Below are 19,260 nucleotides of genomic sequence, written 5' to 3' on the forward strand. Positions count from 1 at the left end.
AAGGAGAGTTCTCCAGAAGGAGAAAGACAGTGAGACTGACACTAAAAGAAAAAGGGAGCTACTTATGGTCCCTGGAGAAAGGACCCTGGAAGCTGCCAGCAAACTGCAGCTGCACCTTTGGAGATAAACTGAGTAGGTAACAACAAACCTCCAGCAAGAAAAAAAAAAATCCTGCAATATATGCATAAAGTCTCTGCCTGATTTTCCTTTAAACACAATCACAAACTTTAAAAAATCCAAACATATAAATGTTAAACAAATGCTGCAAGTTTTAACACTCAAAATGCCCATGAGATACGCAAACGGCCACAGACGGGGCCCCAAGGGGATTTCTCTTTCCATACCCTCAGTGCATCAATGAAGGTTTCATTTCCTGATTCCTTCATCCCTCCAAATGAGGCGTCGGCTGTCAGTAGATCTCCCTTGTTTAAATAGCTCCCATAATTGCCTGTGTTGTGTGCTGGGCAAGGCTGGCGTCCAAAGCAAATATTTCCAAGCGGAAAGGGGTTCTGGCATGGCTTGAAGAAGTGCTCATGTTATTTGGGCTTTAGACAGTTTTTAAGAATTCTCTAAAGGGCCGGAGAGAAACGAAAAACATTTTAATCAAGTTAAAAGAGCCGTCTCACTCCTGAAAAATGAGACAAGCCTCTGCTCTAACCTTACTTCATTTGAGGAGACGAGAGGAAAAGGAGAATTCAAACTGAGAGAGATTAGGAGATTGGTTGTATTTGCGGAGGCCATGTCCGCTGGTTTTTCAGATAGCCTTGGCTGTATATATAACATTTGGCCTCGCGCAGAGCTTTAGAGCCATGTAAACATGGTGGTTGCCTTACAAAAACTCCTGAACTCTTATTTTGGAGAAATACTCAACTCTTTCATTCTCTCCCTCTTTTTTTTTTTTTTTAGAGGGTTCACTGACTTTGCGGGAGTTTCTAGCTGACTCCGACTTTTATTTGAGGCCAGAAAGTGAAAAACTGCAGCTATCTGTCATCAAAGCTGTCTGTGCATCCATCCCACTGCTTGGTCTCAGAAATGTCTCTGTGGTCCAGACAGACCAGAGACAAGGAGGTGAGTGGACAGACACCGTCCTCCCCTGGCATTTCGCTTGCAAGAGGTGAAGGGATGGAAGAAATAAAAAGGTGTCAACGAATACCAAGATTTAAATCATTATGTTTTAAAAACACTTTTTCAATGTCTTTATAATTAGATGTGAGAGAAAGTTTTAGAAATGCCCAGAGTAGAGTTCATCACAGCGATATAGATTCGAGAAATTAGCACCGCCATATCAGTTTTATTAAGATAACAACATGCTAAGCAAGTGACTGATAACAAAAGCTAACTAAGAAACAGAAAATATTTCAATATTATCATTCAATGTTGTAGCAAATGTTTACAATAACAATAAGATAGTGGCACAGCTTTTCTAATATGAAGATATTTTTTCTCAAAGTGAATCCTGGCTTCAAAATACCATCTAGCAGTTTGGGTTTGAGTTATTATAACAGGCCCGAGAGGTTAGAAAGGTATTTAAACTTCACACCCTGTAGTTTAATCATTTTAGACCCGTATTTTGCAGTAAGAAACAATTTTTTAGTTTTGGGCCAGTATAGTTGTCTGGTTGGATGATAGATTGACTGTTGATGATTTAAGAAATTGTATGGTACTTTAACATGTCACACTGTGCAAATTGGATCGTATAAAATCTTGACATAAACTTCTGTCACACTGTATAATGGAAGATGCCAGACAGCTTGACTTATTGCCGCTGCGAAACCATGCCATAAAGACCTGACAGACACATAAGTCCGACATTAAATGAACAGCAAGAGAATCGAACTCCGTAAAAATCATTCAAGCAACTGCTGGTCAGTTATGGACCATGCAGACTTCTCAGGTCCTCTGAGAACTGCTCACTTAGTGTTTCTTGGACCAGAACTAAACAAGTGGAGGCAGAATTTACTTTCTGTTCCTCAAAGCTGAAACCACCAACCTGAAAGCCTGAGGTTTAAAACAGCAATTTTAAACTAGGATTAGCTGTTTACTGACAGTTAAATATCGGCTTAATTCTATTATGTTTTAGCATTTGATTTGTTGTCATGCAGTATATTGTTACTTTTTAGGTGATGCTTACATTTTTACTACTGGTTGTTGACATATTTTGTGTATTTCATACATTTTTGTTTTTTTAAATAATGTATATTTCAGTGTTTTTAATATATCAGTTCGTTTATTTTCATCTATCATACTTTATATCACCATTCGTATGAAATGCTATATGAACAACACATGCACAAACTTGTTTTTCTCTTTACCCATATGAAAGGCTCTGTAGTTCTCTTTAAAATCATCTTTTCCTTCATGTCCATTTCATCCTACAACCTGAACCAAATAAACTGGTCAGTTCCTCCCTTGCGCAGAATGACTGTCAGATCAGAGATGTAACACTGTGTCAAAATATTCCCTGTGAGCTGAGCAAAGGGGTGGAATAGGAGCAGCACCTGCTGAGGAAAAAAATTAGATGAGAGAGAGCGGTGATACGATAGCTGAGTTTGAACCACAGTAAGTCTTCCTCTTATCTGTTACATTATATCTCTGACAGTTCAGTGGTGGCCAAGCAGCTGGATCGAAAGTCGGCTCCCACTGACTTCATTTCTCCATTTCCTTTCCCAAACTTTCAACTCAAATTAATGTCAGGCTAACTCAAAGCTTTCCACTAAACCACTTTCCTCAAAGGTTGATTGACTGATTAAGTTTTAATCAGCTAAAATATATTCTGAAAATTCAGTTTCTCTAGTTGGATAAAGGAATTATTTATGATTGACAATGCCATTTCCTGAATATTCACGCAAATTCAGTTAAAATGTAAATATTGTTGACTAACAAAACATTTGGATAACTATATAAAACATGATTGCTGCTCCGTTAAATTATATAATAAATTTGCTGCCTCTTGATGATGCATATCCATCATACTGATAATTAAATGATATGATGATATCTATTCCTGAAACTGATAAATCCTTTGTACATTAGTTTGACGTACACTTCAGATTTTTGGCAGATTTATTGTTAAAGTAATTTTTAATTTTGAAAACAACATTCTTCTAATTGGAAGTAAAATTGACATTCTTGATGCGTCCAGAATGAGAAAGAAAAGGGTCATGGCAAGTACAGTACAGACCAAAAGTTTGGACCAAAAGTTTGTGTGGACACAGGTCCAACCAAAAGTTGTGTCCAACCAAAGGTTTGGACACACAGGTGTGTCCAAACTTTTGGTCTGTACTGTAGGTCTTTCAAACTGAAAGACTTGCAGCTCACCAGTATTAAATTCTTGTTGTTTTAGATTGATTTAAATTACATTTCAAAAGATGACCGTCTCATTTCATTTTAGAAACAAATTTTAGAACAAAAAACATCTTAACCCTAAATCTTTCTGGGGTATGACTTACTTTGATTTAACTAACATTTATTTTCACAATACTTTTATACTCTAACCTGACTAAATATGGCCAAATGCTCCTTTATCATTACATTTTATCTTCAGACCGGCTATGAAACCTGTTATTTGCATATGTATTAAGTAACATAAAATCCTGATTTTTCATCAGCAGGAAACTCAAAGTTGATCAGACTCATGGTTAAAAACCGCTTCAAACCTTTTATTAGTCCCAGCATCTCACCTCTATCTCGCCCATAGTTTATTTACACGCAGCTTGTTCACATCTGCTATGCAAATCCAAATATCTGCTAGCTGTTGATTTTCATTTACAAATAAAAATACGAAGCAAATACTTGATTTAAATAAATTCTTCTGGTTCTACAACCAAGGCAGACTCCCAGGTACCAAATTTGATGAGTTGGCATAAACTTTCCAAGTCTAAACTCTTTCCTAAACATCCAGACTGGAATTTCACTGTTTCTCCAAAGAGAGTCTGGAAGCATTTAAACAACAATACCCCAGGATAAGTATTTGAGTGGCCATCGCTTTGCCAAGAGGACAAGAGGCCTTGCCTTGACGTCTGACGGCTTCCAGTCTACAGCATGCTTACAACCTTAAGCCCAGTCTAAGGCTTGAGTTTCCCACTCCTAAAGCCCCGCCGGTGGGTTCAGCTGGAAATGTTCATTTCATGGTGGATGGGGCTGAGTAAACCTGCGAGAGAGTTGGTAGCCTTCAGCAGCCAACTAATACTCTAATCTCAGATTTATCCTGTAACTCATCACTTTAGTCCCTTTCCTCTGAGCTGTGGAGAGGCACCAGAGTCTGTGCATGTCACAACAAATACAAAGTATCTGCTTGCTGAGATAAGTTGCATTTGAATCTAACCTTCTGGTTGCACATCATTAAATTGAGCTAATTTTCCTCTTGCGTTTAAATGTAAAATATGCCTAATAAATAGCAGACTGTCTGTTAAATATAAACACCAATGGTATCAACTGACCATACCATTGTCAATGTAACATTGCAACGTAAAGACCTTTGTCTTTGCAAGTTATTTTTAATAGGGGATTATGAAAAGCAATTTTTTTGCTTTCTGCTGTGTTATAGCTGTGTTTGTCAATTTCACATTTTCACTCAAAGACCTGACAATTTATGTTAGCCTAAACAATAAAACAACTCATAGCTCCAATGTATATTTATGTAATAATGATGAGTGGTTTAACAATGTGATTTGGGTTGTTGCATGTGAACATGATTGCGTGTCTCACTCATCTGTACATTCTTGCGAAAATCTGCAAAGCAGTTTGTTTCCAAAGTCAGAAAACCACAAACAATTGATTGTTTTTAGAAAGCTACACTTGTATTCCAACTATGCAGCATTACTCCACTCTTCCCAGTGCTGCTTAATCTGTTCTCACTCACAGGGAGACTTCTTGCAAAAACATTTTTTTTCTTCTTGTCAGCTCCGGCAGACTTGTCGTCCATGAGGCTGTCAGAAATGAACAAGAATTATCCGATTCCATGCGGCGTCAGGAATAACTTTTCATTGTTTGGCTGTGAAACTACTTGTAAGAGCTCAGCCATTGTGCCGCTATAGCGACCTGAACCAAATAACATTATTTTCAGTTCAGGCTAAAACTTCAAGAGATTACGAACATGAACATTTTTACTAAATGAAAGCAATTTGCTGAAACTTACTAAATAAATGACATAGAAGAACATGGTTCCAGCAACACAAAAACTTCACAATAAAAAAGAAAATAGCACAATTTATGATTGCGAAGACAAAAAGAATTTTTTAAAAGAAAACAGCTGGATTACTAATTATTAAATAATGTCAAAGATGCACTGATAAATTGGTTGCTGACCAAAGCAGAATCATTTTCAGCCTGATTGGTCTGGACCAATCAGCCAGTCAGAAATAATAAAAACAATCTGATCTTTTCTCAATCAGTGAATCAATCATAATTAAGAGCTACTCTGTCGTTTTGATACAGTTCTTCAGCATAGATCTTATTACTGAGCGAAGACTTAAAATGAACAATTTTCCATATCAGTGATGTGTTAAACATAAGTCAGAGTGAGCACTGAAGGTAAAAGATGATGTATTTTATTTGGCATGAGTAGAGATGGGCTATCTGCAGCTTGTTAAGGCTGAATGGAGAACACCATGAGACCATAGCTTGCAGTTAGCAAAGCTAAATGCGCTAACCACTAATGAAAGGTCCGTGATGTATGAGGTTGAAGACGAGTCAGTGAGTTGAATTTATGAATTCCATTTATTAATACCAAAATGCAGCTGGTCCATTCTGACATGCTACCTTTACGAGCTAACAGTCAAAATGGCATCCCACAAGAGTTTCCCATTCCCTTCGTCTCTCTGAGCTACGCCCCAAAGAGGGCGTTATCTAGTGTGTCATCCCTTACCACAGCTCTCATTTGGATTTCCTAACATGTGATTTCCTTTAGGTTTAGCTTAGCCATAGCTTAGCAACTAGCTAAAAGAGATAGAAGGAAAAAACACAGAATTATTAATTCTCAGCAGTCCCGAAGACGGTTTAAAAATCAGCTGGTGTGATTCTGTCTGTGCTTTAGTATAAAAAATTAGCAGTTTTACCCCAACTCCTCTTGCATATGCAGTATGACCAATGTCACCAGGAACGGTGCAGAAACATTTTAAATAATACTGGGGATGACATATTCCTTTGGGTTTTAAAGAGAATCTGGCATCAAGTAAAACTGGTAATGGCAGGCCAAATCTTTATAAACACTGTAAATCAGAAACTGGTCACAAACCTGCATTTTTAAATGCTGCAAAATACATTTGGTGTAATATTTGGTAAGACAACATGTGTTTGTAACTAGGATTATAACAGTACTCAGACCATGGATTGCTACAAACATTATCTTAAAAGTCACAATTCAGTATGTTTTAGCTTTGCTTTAATAAAGAGAAACAAATAAAAATTGCCCACTATGGAACTGACTAGATATTAAATTTTTTGTTATTGTTCTTTTTAATAAGGGACAAGTGGCTAAACCCAGTGGATGAACGACACAACAATAAAATGACTTGAACATGATCAACAGACTTTTTTACCAAGTACTTATTTACTCTTCAGTATTTTTTGGATGTCTATTTTTTACTTTTATTTGAGTAAAAATATAAGTATTGCCACTCTTACTTGACTACAAGTTTTGGCAACTCAGCTGATTCCTTACGGTGTGGAGGAGCAGTTACTATATTCAGAATATTTTACAGTAAGTGAGAACTAATTCACCCAATGGAAGAACATTTTACTTTTTAGCTACCTTGTGTCAGAGATTTCACTCTAACTGCCGTGATCCACATCTTCTAATCATGGCCAAATGTTGAAACATTAATTTATTAATAAATCGAAAGATTTGCCTTTCGGCTCAGGTTTTCCTGATCATATTAGTACCTTAAATTTCTTCTCCTGACAGTTATGAACCCTCCTTATGAAGGGGTCATTCCATCATTGCCTTGCTATTAATTAATATCTACACTAAAGATTCTTTGGTAGATTACCTTATTCTCTGATTTTGTTTTGACAACACTAAAAAAATGGACAGATTTATTCTAATAATGGGGTAAATTTCAAAGACTTCTATGCCCATAAGCATATGATGACAAGTAAAAATTGAGAATATGGCTAAGAAAAGTAATTTAATGTTACATTCAAGTTTGAGCTCCTGTCAGAGGTGTGCAGCTTTTGTTCGCTGCATCAGGAGGAGAGGCAAATGGATGTAAAACCTTGCAGAGGAAATCAGCATGAAGGTCACTGATCTTTTCGCTGTCAGGACCTGTTCAATGATACATCAGCATGCTGCTTCCTTTCATTTAATCTCTGGGGATTATGAAAGCTGCAGCAAAACTCATCCAAGCAAAGTTTTTCAAACGAGACAAATCCGAATTTCCTACATAGCACAATGTCTCGGTACAATTACAACCATTAAGCGAAGAGAGTGAAAGGAGGTGACTTTTTTCCTACCTGCCATCTCAAAGACATACCTCAGAGGCTTCTCCCATAAGGTTGCTTTTATGTAATAGATCATGTCGCGTCTTTGGGGAAGGTTAAAGTAAAAGCACATTCATTTCCCTATAGATTGCAGAGGGAATTGAAGCCTTTTCAATCAATACAAACCAAATCAGTGTCGGTCAATAAAAATCAAAGGAATATGGCCTGCCAAGGTGTGTGTATTTGTTCCTGTGCGACAGAGGAGCCACACGAGACAGAGCAGAATGATGAATGCAAGTAAACAAGGCAGAGACACAGGTCTGGTGGTACTCTTGTCAAACATCTATAATTTCTATTTCAAGCCTGCCTTTGCTTTCCCAAGTGAGTCACTCTCAGGCTGTATACCACCGTGGCATTTCTTTTTACAGAACTGAAAGAAATATCTTTATTTGTGTCTTTTAGCTCCAGATAAAAGCAGAAACGTATTTGTGGTTGTGAGGAAAGAGGCTGTCTATACAGATGCTTATGATATTAAGCTGCTTGACTGACAAGTTAGCAATGATAAGAGTGTATTTTGGTTTCTGTGGGACCCTAACCAAAACACACAGGTCATAAATGTGGGGATGCTGGTGTTATGGTGGGGAACCGATCAGGCTTCCTGCATCTGGTTTTCATTGCAAAGAGGATGTGTGTTTTGGTTTAAATTGACACTAATTCCTTAGTTTTTCCTCAGACTCAAAAAAGCACATATTTTTTATAGCTTCACCATGGAATAGGTGCAATTAAATAATTAATTTCCTCATAATTCTGTCATGAATAAAAAATATGCAATAAAAAGTCATAATTGTGACAACTTTTCTTTTCAGTTTTGATCAAACTCATAGCTCAAAATAGTTATATTCATTTTCAAGTCTAAAAAAAATGATGTAAAAACAAAAGAACTGTCAGATTAAAAAAGAAAAAAAAAATCAAACACAAGGGGGAAAAACAATCAAACACAAGTTCCAGAAAAGTCATGCTGTTATATTTGAGTAACTGAAGTCTGGCATTAATGATTACCAACATTTCCACCTAACACAAAAGAAGTAAGGTCAAAGTCTCCAGCTCTAATTTGTGTTTATAAAGTGAACATTTAAATGGTGATATAAGGAAGAGGTCAGGAGAAATATGGTCTGAGTAAGAGTGCGGTTGCTTGGAGACTTGTCAAACCGGCACCTTTTGGAACAACTGAAAAGCTCTCTTGGTCAAAGCCAAGTCTGTCTGTGTTTCAATGCAGAGGGAAAACACAAAGTGTGACATTTGAAACAATTTCTGCTCCACTTCTGACAAGCATCATTACTCTGATGCTCACAGGTGCCAGCCCTCCTATTTCTCCAAACTGTCACCATAAAGCTTTGTTAGGGAATTGTGCAAGTCTCATTTTTCTCTACACACTCAATGTCTCACATGTGTCACTTGCAATATACTAATGAAGATGTAAAAATGTTATTTCGATGCTACAATTATTCAAGCCACTCAAAATTAGTAAGTCTAACGAGTTAAATGCAATTAATTTTCTCATAATAATTCACTTTACTCCAAAAAAGTCACTTTAAATTAATGCTACATATGTTGGGATGAGAAAGGATCTCAAAAGCTCAGACACAAAGAAATGTTGCCAATAAGCACCATTTAATCTATTTTTGGTAAAAAGCTATTTTTTGCATAGCAACATCCTGTCATCAACATAAAATATTTAAGGAGAGTGTTGTTTCATAAGTTGTGTTGTTATCCATAGATGGAAATACTTTCCTGTTTTATTGACTGTAATAAAAATGACTCTTTTTCTTTGAAATAGGTGTGTCTTAAAATAACTTACTTCCTTTAAAAGGCACATTAAAATGCTAAATATGATTTTGTTTCTTAATTTTTTGTCTCTGAAATACAAAAATATCTGCTCTTTACAGTTCTACAGGGTTCATATCCATTTTTCCTGTCGGGTACAATAGCTCTGTGTGAAATAAATTATACAGTGAGTGACATCTCTCTCCACGCTGACAGAAGCGGTCTGCTGTGATATTGCATTGTTTCCACCTTGCTGACTTTCTGACATCTTTGTGGGGGTTCAGGGTCGACAGAGGGAAGACCTCAGAAACCAGAGCGTCCCCAAGTGAGGCACACAGCGGAGCGTTCTGCTTCACGCTTCAATGCCTTCTGCCACCGCCCAATGTTATTACACTGCCAACCCATCCAATTTTCAGGAGCTGTGAGACACATGCAGCAGGAAGTAGACAGGGATGCATGTACACTGTCCTAACTTGTGTTAATTAAGTGACAGTCACAGATATTGTTTCCTGGAACAGAAAAGCATTGTACCTCCTTCTGAGTTCAAAGTGCACCATAACCACAAAGAGCAAAGCAATGTAGAGATCAAATCACTGCAGCTCTGTGGAAGAACAACATGGGGTAATGCACTTTGAAGATTGCGAACTCGAAATTGAATTAACTCTTAGGAATCAGGTGTGCCTCTCCTGCTTTGGGCTCTGAGGATCTAACCTTGTGTGGGAACCATCTGCTTAGGCTCTCTATTCCCAGGCCAAGGAATACCAGTCTTCTCTAGGGGCCAGAAAAGAGCTTAAAGCAGGAAAAGGAAGCTGGAGTCTTAACATGAAACCTCTGCTACATTGCTTCCTCTCCTCAGTTGTGCTTGTGTTGAGGATTATTACCTTAGCAGTGCAGAGCGCAGGTATTAAGGAACTCAATTCTTAGGAAAAAGACACTTCTTTAAAATTGGGTTTCTACTCATTGAGCAAAAATCCTAAATAATTTTTTAGTTATTCTGACGATATAAATACTAAATCTAAATAATAGATGGATAAACAGACTGCTTGATGACTGAATGGACTGAATTATGACAGAGGTGTCATAATCCAATTGTAGAGGGTCAACCTTCTGCAACTATTACATGTGATAGGTATTTTTCCTTTCGAACCTAAATAAAAGAAAGAACCACAGACAACGTATTATGAATTTTATAGCCAAGCTTTTGCAAAAGGAGAAAACACAGAGAACTGCTCCTCTGACCAGTTCACCATGTGTTCTGAAACTCTGCAGTAGAGCTTGTCTTTTTATTAACACAAAACAAAAGCAAAGGGGGCTGGTGCTGATAAGATTAGGAGCCCCCGAAACGAACACAATCAAACACAGTTTTACGACTAAGGAATTTCTACCTAGGGGACAGTCAGGAAAAACAACAAAGGTCGTAAAACTTCTGATACAATCAACTAGCAACCCAGTTCCTAGGTGTGATAACTAATCAAAGGTCTGAGAAACACATTGTTAACTGTTTCACATGAAGATAAACAGACAGTAGTGACTTCCAGGTCAGTTCATACACACATAAGGAAGAGAATCACTTTAAAAGAAAATCACAATGTTCTTTAGACTGAATGTAATCTGAAGGAATAATAAATGATAATACCAAAAAATCTCTAACAACATGTGTCCTGAATTGCATAATTAGGTGATTAGCAGGACTCTAATTACCTCCTCATGAACCTGAGTGCAGTTTAGTGATCTGATTCAGGTGAACTGGACTTGGGATATATCAAAAACTTGAAGGACACAGAACCTCTGGAGTTTGACACCTCTGCTATTGATGGTCTAAAGGAGAGATGCATGGGCCGATGTATGGGTTTATGAATTGATAGATGGATGGACAGATGGATGGTGGGCAAACAGATGGATGAACAGGGGGACAGATGGGTGGAGGGGCTGTGGGCATATAAATGAATGAACAAACTGCATAGAAACACTTTCCAAAAGAACTTTAATTTCTTAAGGAAAGGCAAGCGTCTTCGTACTCAACATAAGGGTTGTTTTTCATGACATGTTCCTTTAATCCTTGCTTAATATCAGTGAGTTAAGTTTAAAGATAAAGTGTAGGTTTACTAATTTGGCAGAATCAGGATTCTTTTTGAGAAAAAAATGAAAGGACCCAAACTTTATCTCAAAGTTTTACCACAATGGCTCGTGCACTTTCTAACAAATGGAGCAACTGCTACAAGCTGCTTCCAGCAGTCAACTCAACATGTGCTGCTGCATCACATGTGATGACTCTCACACTCTGCAGAATATGTAAAGAATACCCTAATTAGTTGGCCAATCTATTTAAGATGCAAAACTTCCAGCTGCACTTTGAATGTTATATGCTGCACCAGCCTGCGCTGCTGCTGCTTCTGACCCTCCACCACTCCAGCATGCCCCTTGGGCTCCGAGATCAGAGAACTTCTCATCACTTCCTGATATGCAAAAAACATTGTCAAGTAGAGAAGTGCTCATTATCCAATGTTGAGCAGCACGGCCTTTAAGTGACAAGAACCTGGGAGCCTTTGGATGACAGATGTACTGAAAGATTTACACGTGAGTTGTCTGACCGAAATCACGTTTACGTGAAAATATAACAAACATTCTCTCGGCTTGTGGAAGTTTCACTTTGAGAAACTATCAAAGGGCTTGATAGATGCAACTTTGACGCAGCAGCCAGACAACCACGGATTACAATTACACACCTGCACGCAAGGCAGTAGTTGATCCATGGTACGACAAATGATCCATGAGCCGCTGGACGCTGCTGCTAAATGACTTGGAAAATAGTCCCAATTTATACTGCAGACACAAGCGATGAAGATAGAGGGAGAGAAAGGCAAAAGCACAAGGGAACCAGGAGTTCACAGTCAAGTCAGGACAAGATTATTACTAATCTAAAAAGTATTCCAGTGTACCTTAATCCCAGCCTTACATGTAGCTCATTGGGTAAATGTGGGAGTAATACAAATGTGTTGCCACAGTGCCCACATGTAAAAGCTTTTTACACTGGATCACTGTTAACTGTTGCTACATTTTTCAATCATCACTTGAACTCAGAGCTAAACCTGCTGTAACAAGACGCCTTTTTCCTCCTCAAAGAAATCAAAGACGACGCTTCATGCTGAAATAGCAGCCTGAAGAGATGATTTCTGAGGAGCAGTGGGTTTGACTTGAGGGTTTCAAAGCAAAACAAAAGGAATGTAGGGTGGGGGAACGGGAAAGAAGGGGCAAGACAGAGAAACAGGATGGGGGTGGGTGGATGATGTCTATGTTAAGCAACTAGCAGCAGCAGCAAGGGAGCTGTATCCCCCTTAATTTCACAACAGTTTAAGCGTTACAGGTCCTGTGTGAGGCCAGGTTGAACGGCACAATGGTGAAATTTTACACCATGGGAAAAATCAATGACTCACGGCTCGCTCTGAGCTCTCAGCTCAGTGTAAATCTTTTCATAATTTTTTTCTCCCTTTCATCCTGCTTATTATAAAAAAGGTTTCAACTTTCGTTTTGTAAAAACATATGTGTAGAATAACCGCTCCTTGAGCAAGGAAGTAGCAGATATCCGAAGCAGCAGTTCAAACCAGCCTTCAGTCATACATCACCACTCCTAAAAAGACCTTATTCATGCTGAAAAAAACAAGCTATACACAGACTTAATGCCCAAATCAGACCAAGTGTGATACATATTCTTAATAAATATTCTCCTAACAAAGGATTTTTCCATGACAAACTTCAGCTCTACAGTTAAATCATTTGACAAAAACATGCAGAAGAAAGGCTGCTGCTGCTGGAACTATGCAAGCAGTTTTACTCACCGAGACAGTTGTGCCCATCATGGGCCAAACGGAAACCGTCGTAGCATGTGCACCTGTAATTTCCTGGGATATTGATGCACTCATGGACACACCCTCCGTTGTACTCAGTCGCGCACTCATCGACATCTGCAGGGAAATAAAAAAAACAAACAAATGTGAACATGCTTACAGTTGAACTCAAAATTATTGATACACCCCACAGATATGAATCTAAATGTTCATTCAAGTGTTTTTACAAAATGAAACCCTCAAAAGATAACATACTAGAAGTAGTACCAGTTTTGAGCAGAATTATATCTGTTTTAATGTATAAAAATGTAATGTTAAGATGTATTATACCTTAACCTTTAATTTATTATGATTATACTCAATAATCAATGAAAAATCTTTTAAATGCTGACTAATTTTGCGCGACTCTACCAGTATTTGAACAATTTATCTTTGGTGAAGAACTTCAGGCCTTAGAAGTTGGATTGTTCTCCTACCATCACCATAACATTTTGTTCCCTCCACAAATTCTCTATCGGATTCAAGTCAGGACTCTGGCTGAGCGAGTCTAAAACATTATTTATTTCATTTATTATAATTTAACCAGACCAAATTAAAAGCTACTTTAAACCTTAATTCTACGAGGGGATGAATAATAAATAATAAAAATAAAGTGTTTTGAGAAGAGTACATTTCAAATAGCAACATTCAACTAAAGAAACAAAAAGCTGAAATTCAATGAAAAATAAAAAAGGAAAACTATTTGTGTTATTACTATCATGCTCTGCACAGTTCTTGACACTCAAAATTCTTAATTGTGCTTTTAAAAATATGATTTAATGTTAAATGTAATTTTTATGATATTTACTGCCTGATTTGAAGGTCAAATATGAACATGCAAGAAAATTTCAAACTAAAATTGCAAAGCAAAACTTTCACAGAAAGCAGCAAAACAGAAACTTGCAAAAGCTGATGCATGAAAAAGCTGAAATACGCAGAAACTCAACCTTGCTTTATTGTGAGCAACTCCTTTATCTTATTCAGTCTCATTAAACAGTCAATAAATGATTTCTGGTTGTATTTTACCATAGATATTTTTTTTAATGTTTGCAGTTTTAAGCGTGATGAGATTATGGAAATATGCAAAGAAAGCTGCACTGTAACAGGGAAACAGACTGACACGAAGCTCCAGCTAAGCTGTGATGTTTGAATCACTGAAACTGCAACTTGAAACAGTCAGCACTTAAATACATAGATTATTCCAATGCATCATGGAAGCTTTGCTGTATTAGTGATGTTGGTTAAACATAAAACAAATATTGCTACATAAAAGCAGTTGGAAAAATGAAAGAAAAATATTGCAAAGTTTTAAATATCACTGGCTGTTCAGCTGTGCTGTTCACACTTTACATCTCAATCACATACTTATTAGCTGGGATATTAATTAGTAAAAGTCTGTTACAGCTCCTTTAAAGAGCTGCAGTCTCAAAGAATCCGGGGACAAAATAATCTCTTGATTTACCAAGGATGGTTGAGTGTTTTTAAAGCTTAAGGACATAATGAAAGGTGTTTTGAAGCACTTTCCATTATAATTCTTTTAGGAACATTCAGACCCTTTGTCTTCATTTGTGCCATAAAGAGACAGAACAAGGTTTGATGTTATTTCCCAAACTAGATTTTACGAAGTACGCTATGTTTTCTGTTTATAGCACACTCCACATTTACTGGTACCCTTGGTCAAGATGTGCAACAGCTTTAAAAACAAATCTGTCTTTTATTTCAGTAGCATAATTTCATACAAAAACATTAGCAGCCCAACCTCTAATTTACCGTAAGTGTAATCATTCACAGAGGAGAAAGGTCAACGTTAGGAAGTAATTGCATTTTACAAAATGATCAGTGCCACACTTATTTGTACCTCTAGTAATTCCCATAAAACTAATGTGACTGAGCATTTTTTATACTTTATTTTTTAAGTTGATCAGAGTGTAAAGGACATTTTGATTAGTAACATATGACTTCATCTTTCCTTGGGGTGTAACTATGACATGAACCAGGTATGTATTTAATTAAGCTAATGGCCAGTAGGCTGATTCAGGACACTTCATTTATCTTGCAAATATGCACAATGGTGGTAAGAAAGGTTAAAGAAAATATCCAAAACTTTGTGTGGGAGAACTGCAGCAAACAGTGCCTTCTTGGAGTCGGAGTCAACAAATCCTCATTAAAACCATTAGAACTATCAAAATGCCAACCAGGTGTTCAGACCTGAGACCTGAAAAACATACTTTCTGCTCTACCATCACAAATGAAAAGGCGTGGTGTTTGCTAAATGCTGTGGTGACTTTCAATAGAACAAAAGTCTTTGTTGAAGTGAGACTAAAACTAAGCTTTATTGTAACAATCCATCCACATTGGTCGACGTGAATCCAAGATTCCAACGTCCAGAAGCATCTCATGCTCACTATTAACTATGGTGAAGAATCTGTGATGCTACGGGTAGAGGAACTTCTCAACGCCCAATGAACCTTATTAGACTACATGGCATTATGAACTCTGAAAAATCAGGTCATTAAAAGTAATGTTCTGGCCTCTGCCAAAAAGCTGTAAATAGTTTGTCAAACATGTCAGGAGGCTACTAATCTAAAACACAAAGCCAAATCAATTCAGAACTGCTCAAAACCAGAACTGGTCAAAACAAGTTCTAAATTAAAAAAAATAAAAATAAAAAATTAAACCAAGCAGAGTAGAGATTATGATTTGTTTCAATACAAATGTTTTACAGCCTGCAAATAGTTAAAATATATGAATACTGAACCCTTAAAACAGTTGTAACTCCCTATTTTTGCAGTTCACACACCAAATATACTTTAATATTCATTAACAAGCACAGGGGAAACCATCTTAGAAATACCACAGAAGTTGACATCTACAGTCTTTTTAACTTCTGCTATTGGGGATACAGCCAATCAGCGCCAAAGTAAAATAAAATAAAAATTGTGGATTAATTGCTTTGCAAACGCCAGCCATGATTGTGTCAAGTAATATTGCACCTAGTTACTTCAGCATCCCAAGATGAATTTTCCTATGTTCTATGACAAAATCCACAAATAGGCAAGTGTTCTGCAATAAATTGAAGTTAAATTACACAGAAAAAAAACAGTATTATCCAAACAAGGTTGTCCATAGCATTAACGAGATTGGTGCAAAAATTGGTAATTTTGTAAAAACACTTCAACACTTTGTGTTCTTGCCATTGACATGATCCGTTTCTGTATTAGTTTTGCCCTTTTTTTCAGCATTGTGTATTTTTTTCCTTTTCTTTTTTTTTACTTGTATTTGAAAAGGTTAAAAATGGCAACAAAAAAACCCAAACATATATTAACATGAATAAATATACTTAAAGGTCAAATTTTTTCTAAAATGTTCAAACTCAGATTACATTACTTTACTGACAGATAAATTTACACATGACTACCTGCTGTGCAAAACATGTGAAATGTTAATGAATCACTTTAGTTAAGCTAAAGTAATGAGCAGACAATGGGTTGTCAGCACTTTGCTGATTTGCTATACCATTTTATTCAGAGATATTCATTTTGCATAGTGACAGTATTATTCCAGATGTAAAACTCCAGGAGTCCATACAAATCATCACTCAGCTGGGAAATGTCTAAACTCTGAACCCTCAACACAAGACGATTGATTTTAATGAGAAGAAAAATACATTATCTTGCTCCAAAATGCTATTTCAAGTTTGACTATTAAAAGAATTCCATTTTTAAATGTTCAATGATTAAATTAAAATGTATTCCTTACAATTCTAAAAAGTATAAATTCCCCCATTTTGCTCTCATCTTCCCTAACGAGTACTTCAGAGGAGTAACAAGCTGAGGCAAAAAGCTGATTCACCTGCTACTGATGTAACTTGGACACCCGCCACCATTTTTCTGACTTTTATTGTTCAGCTTTTAAAGCCTCATTCTGACAGCCAAGGTTTTATGCTATATTTAATGCCCCAAAGTTTTGACCAAATTCATGCCAAGACATCCCCTTTTCACCCCCCTTGGAATTTTATTACAGGCAGCACTCTACAAGTATCAACGGCGTTTTTCTAAACACCGGACATTAAAAGCCTCTACCATTAAGCAGAGAACAAAGTCAGTGGCAAAATATGCAGCTAGTCATACAAAACATATTTTTGGCTAGGACACTAAAGAGACGGAGCTGTTAAAGTAAACAAAATGATTTCACAAGCATGCAGTCAGAAAGGAATCTGGAATAAAATTAGTCTTTGCTTTATTTTTAATGATGACATTACAGACAAACTATGAATCACTGATGAAATGCAAATATGGGCAGTTGGATGAGATTGAGTGGTTGAAACTGGAAGAAATGGTACATTAAAGAAAAAAATGAGACAGAGAGATGGGAAGATAGGAGATTGTTATGACAGCCTAAGTGGAGTTATGATTAGTGTTGAGAGGCCTATATGGGAGCCCAAACAAGGTGGACTGAGAACATAAAATAACTCCATTTAACACAAGGTAGTCCACAGAAAACAGATCATTCCTGTTGTTAATCCCCTCTTAGAGGCCATTTCTCTGAGGGTTTAAATGAATTTGTTGGTTAAAGCTGTCAGATCATTGCAAGTGTTCCCATTTTACAATATCATGTTAAGATTACTTCACTTTTTTACAATATTATTGTCATTTTTGTCTGCTTAAAATGAGTAAAATTCAAATGTTATAAATAGGTAGCCTCCAAAGGTAGTAGAACAGCCCTTTCTGTTCTACTAAACAAGATTTCCAGATTTTATTGGAGGAGTTATTTTCTAACATTTCAAGCTTGGTTAGTTTATGTTGTCCTGCTGGAAAGTAAAGTAGCACATTTTTGGGGTCCTGACCACACAGAAAATCCTTTAATAAATAATCTGTACTTTGCTGAGCATTCCTAAACCCTGGTCCATCTTTCTGTTGCCATCGGAGAAAGAAAACTTACAAACGTTATGATTCTGTCATCACCGTGCTCTCATATGTGGAATTTCTTTACGCAGTCGATGAGTGACGGGTTGTGCAATGCCCCATGTTTCTACACATATGCTACCAACATACAGTGTTGTGTTCATCCGCCTTGAACTTTACCATAAACCACGGAGTATATCATTAGGACTTTATGTGCTAGACTAACACAGAGCAGTGTATAACTGTTTAATGGAAGAAACATAATACACACTTTTAATGCTTTTTCACAAATAAAAACCTTCAGAAGTCACCAAGTTAGAAAGTAGAGTCCAGCTGAGTGTTATTTAATATCAGTATAAATACATCTGTTCTGTATTTATGGTGAGATTAAGGCTCCATAGCCCATAACTTTGCCTCAGAGATTTGTTAGAGAACATTAAGGAAAGAACAGCATACAGCATTATGATGACCAAAGAACACACCAGACAAGTCAGGAATTATTATGTGGAAAAGTTTGAAGCAGGCTTAAATTACTAAACAATATTTCAATTTTTTTTATTTTTATAATCACCAAAAACTTTGGTACAACTGCAAACCCATGCTGTTAAGTTCAAACCTTTAATGTTACTCAGGGGGAAATGTGATTTAAGGCAGTAGCTATATATGTGTATATTATATTATATTATATGTAGCAGCTCCCCAGCAGTTGAATTTATCCAGCCAGTCTCGACGGGTGAATTTAGCGTTTTTATTTTTTCTTCGGGTGATTCGTCACCACAGTCACCGTGAAAACTAAAACATATACAAATATTAAAATACAAACATAAACTTATAATACAAACAACAAAACAAAACGTACCTCGCTGCTTTCACTGGGGAACACTTGATTTCTGCATGCTACTCAGCTAGACAGTTCAAGTCGTTGATTGACATGAGATTCTACCAGCTTTTAAAGGGCCCGCCCTCATTAATTACGGCAGCCCAAGAGGTACAACAAAAAAAAAAAAACCAAAACATTATAAAGTGCAAATACCATCAAACAAAACAAAACAACAAAAATACTAATCAAAACAGACAAACATCCATAAACAATCTGTGTCATACTTAATTTAGAAAATTCTTAATTTACTTTAAATAGTCTATCCGTTACATTATATTATATATTTGTGTTAAAATGGTCTCTGACAAGACTTCAGAAATGATGTACATAGTCACTCTTCATACTGATC

General features: G+C 36.7%; 1 protein-coding gene across 2 annotated transcripts in view; it reads right to left on the reverse strand.

The window, feature by feature from the left end:
* Window positions 1-19,260, reverse strand: part of scube3 (signal peptide, CUB domain, EGF-like 3) — a 114,008-nt gene that overhangs the window by 67,206 nt on the left and 27,542 nt on the right. For both annotated transcript variants that reach the window (XM_032575639.1, XM_032575563.1), the window contains exon 3: window positions 13,080-13,205. In XM_032575639.1, the coding sequence (XP_032431530.1) occupies window positions 13,080-13,205 (126 nt within the window). The remainder of the gene's footprint in view (window positions 1-13,079; window positions 13,206-19,260) is intronic.

This window comes from Xiphophorus hellerii, chromosome 1 (assembly GCF_003331165.1).
Source record: "Xiphophorus hellerii strain 12219 chromosome 1, Xiphophorus_hellerii-4.1, whole genome shotgun sequence".
NCBI lineage: Eukaryota > Metazoa > Chordata > Actinopteri > Cyprinodontiformes > Poeciliidae > Xiphophorus > Xiphophorus hellerii.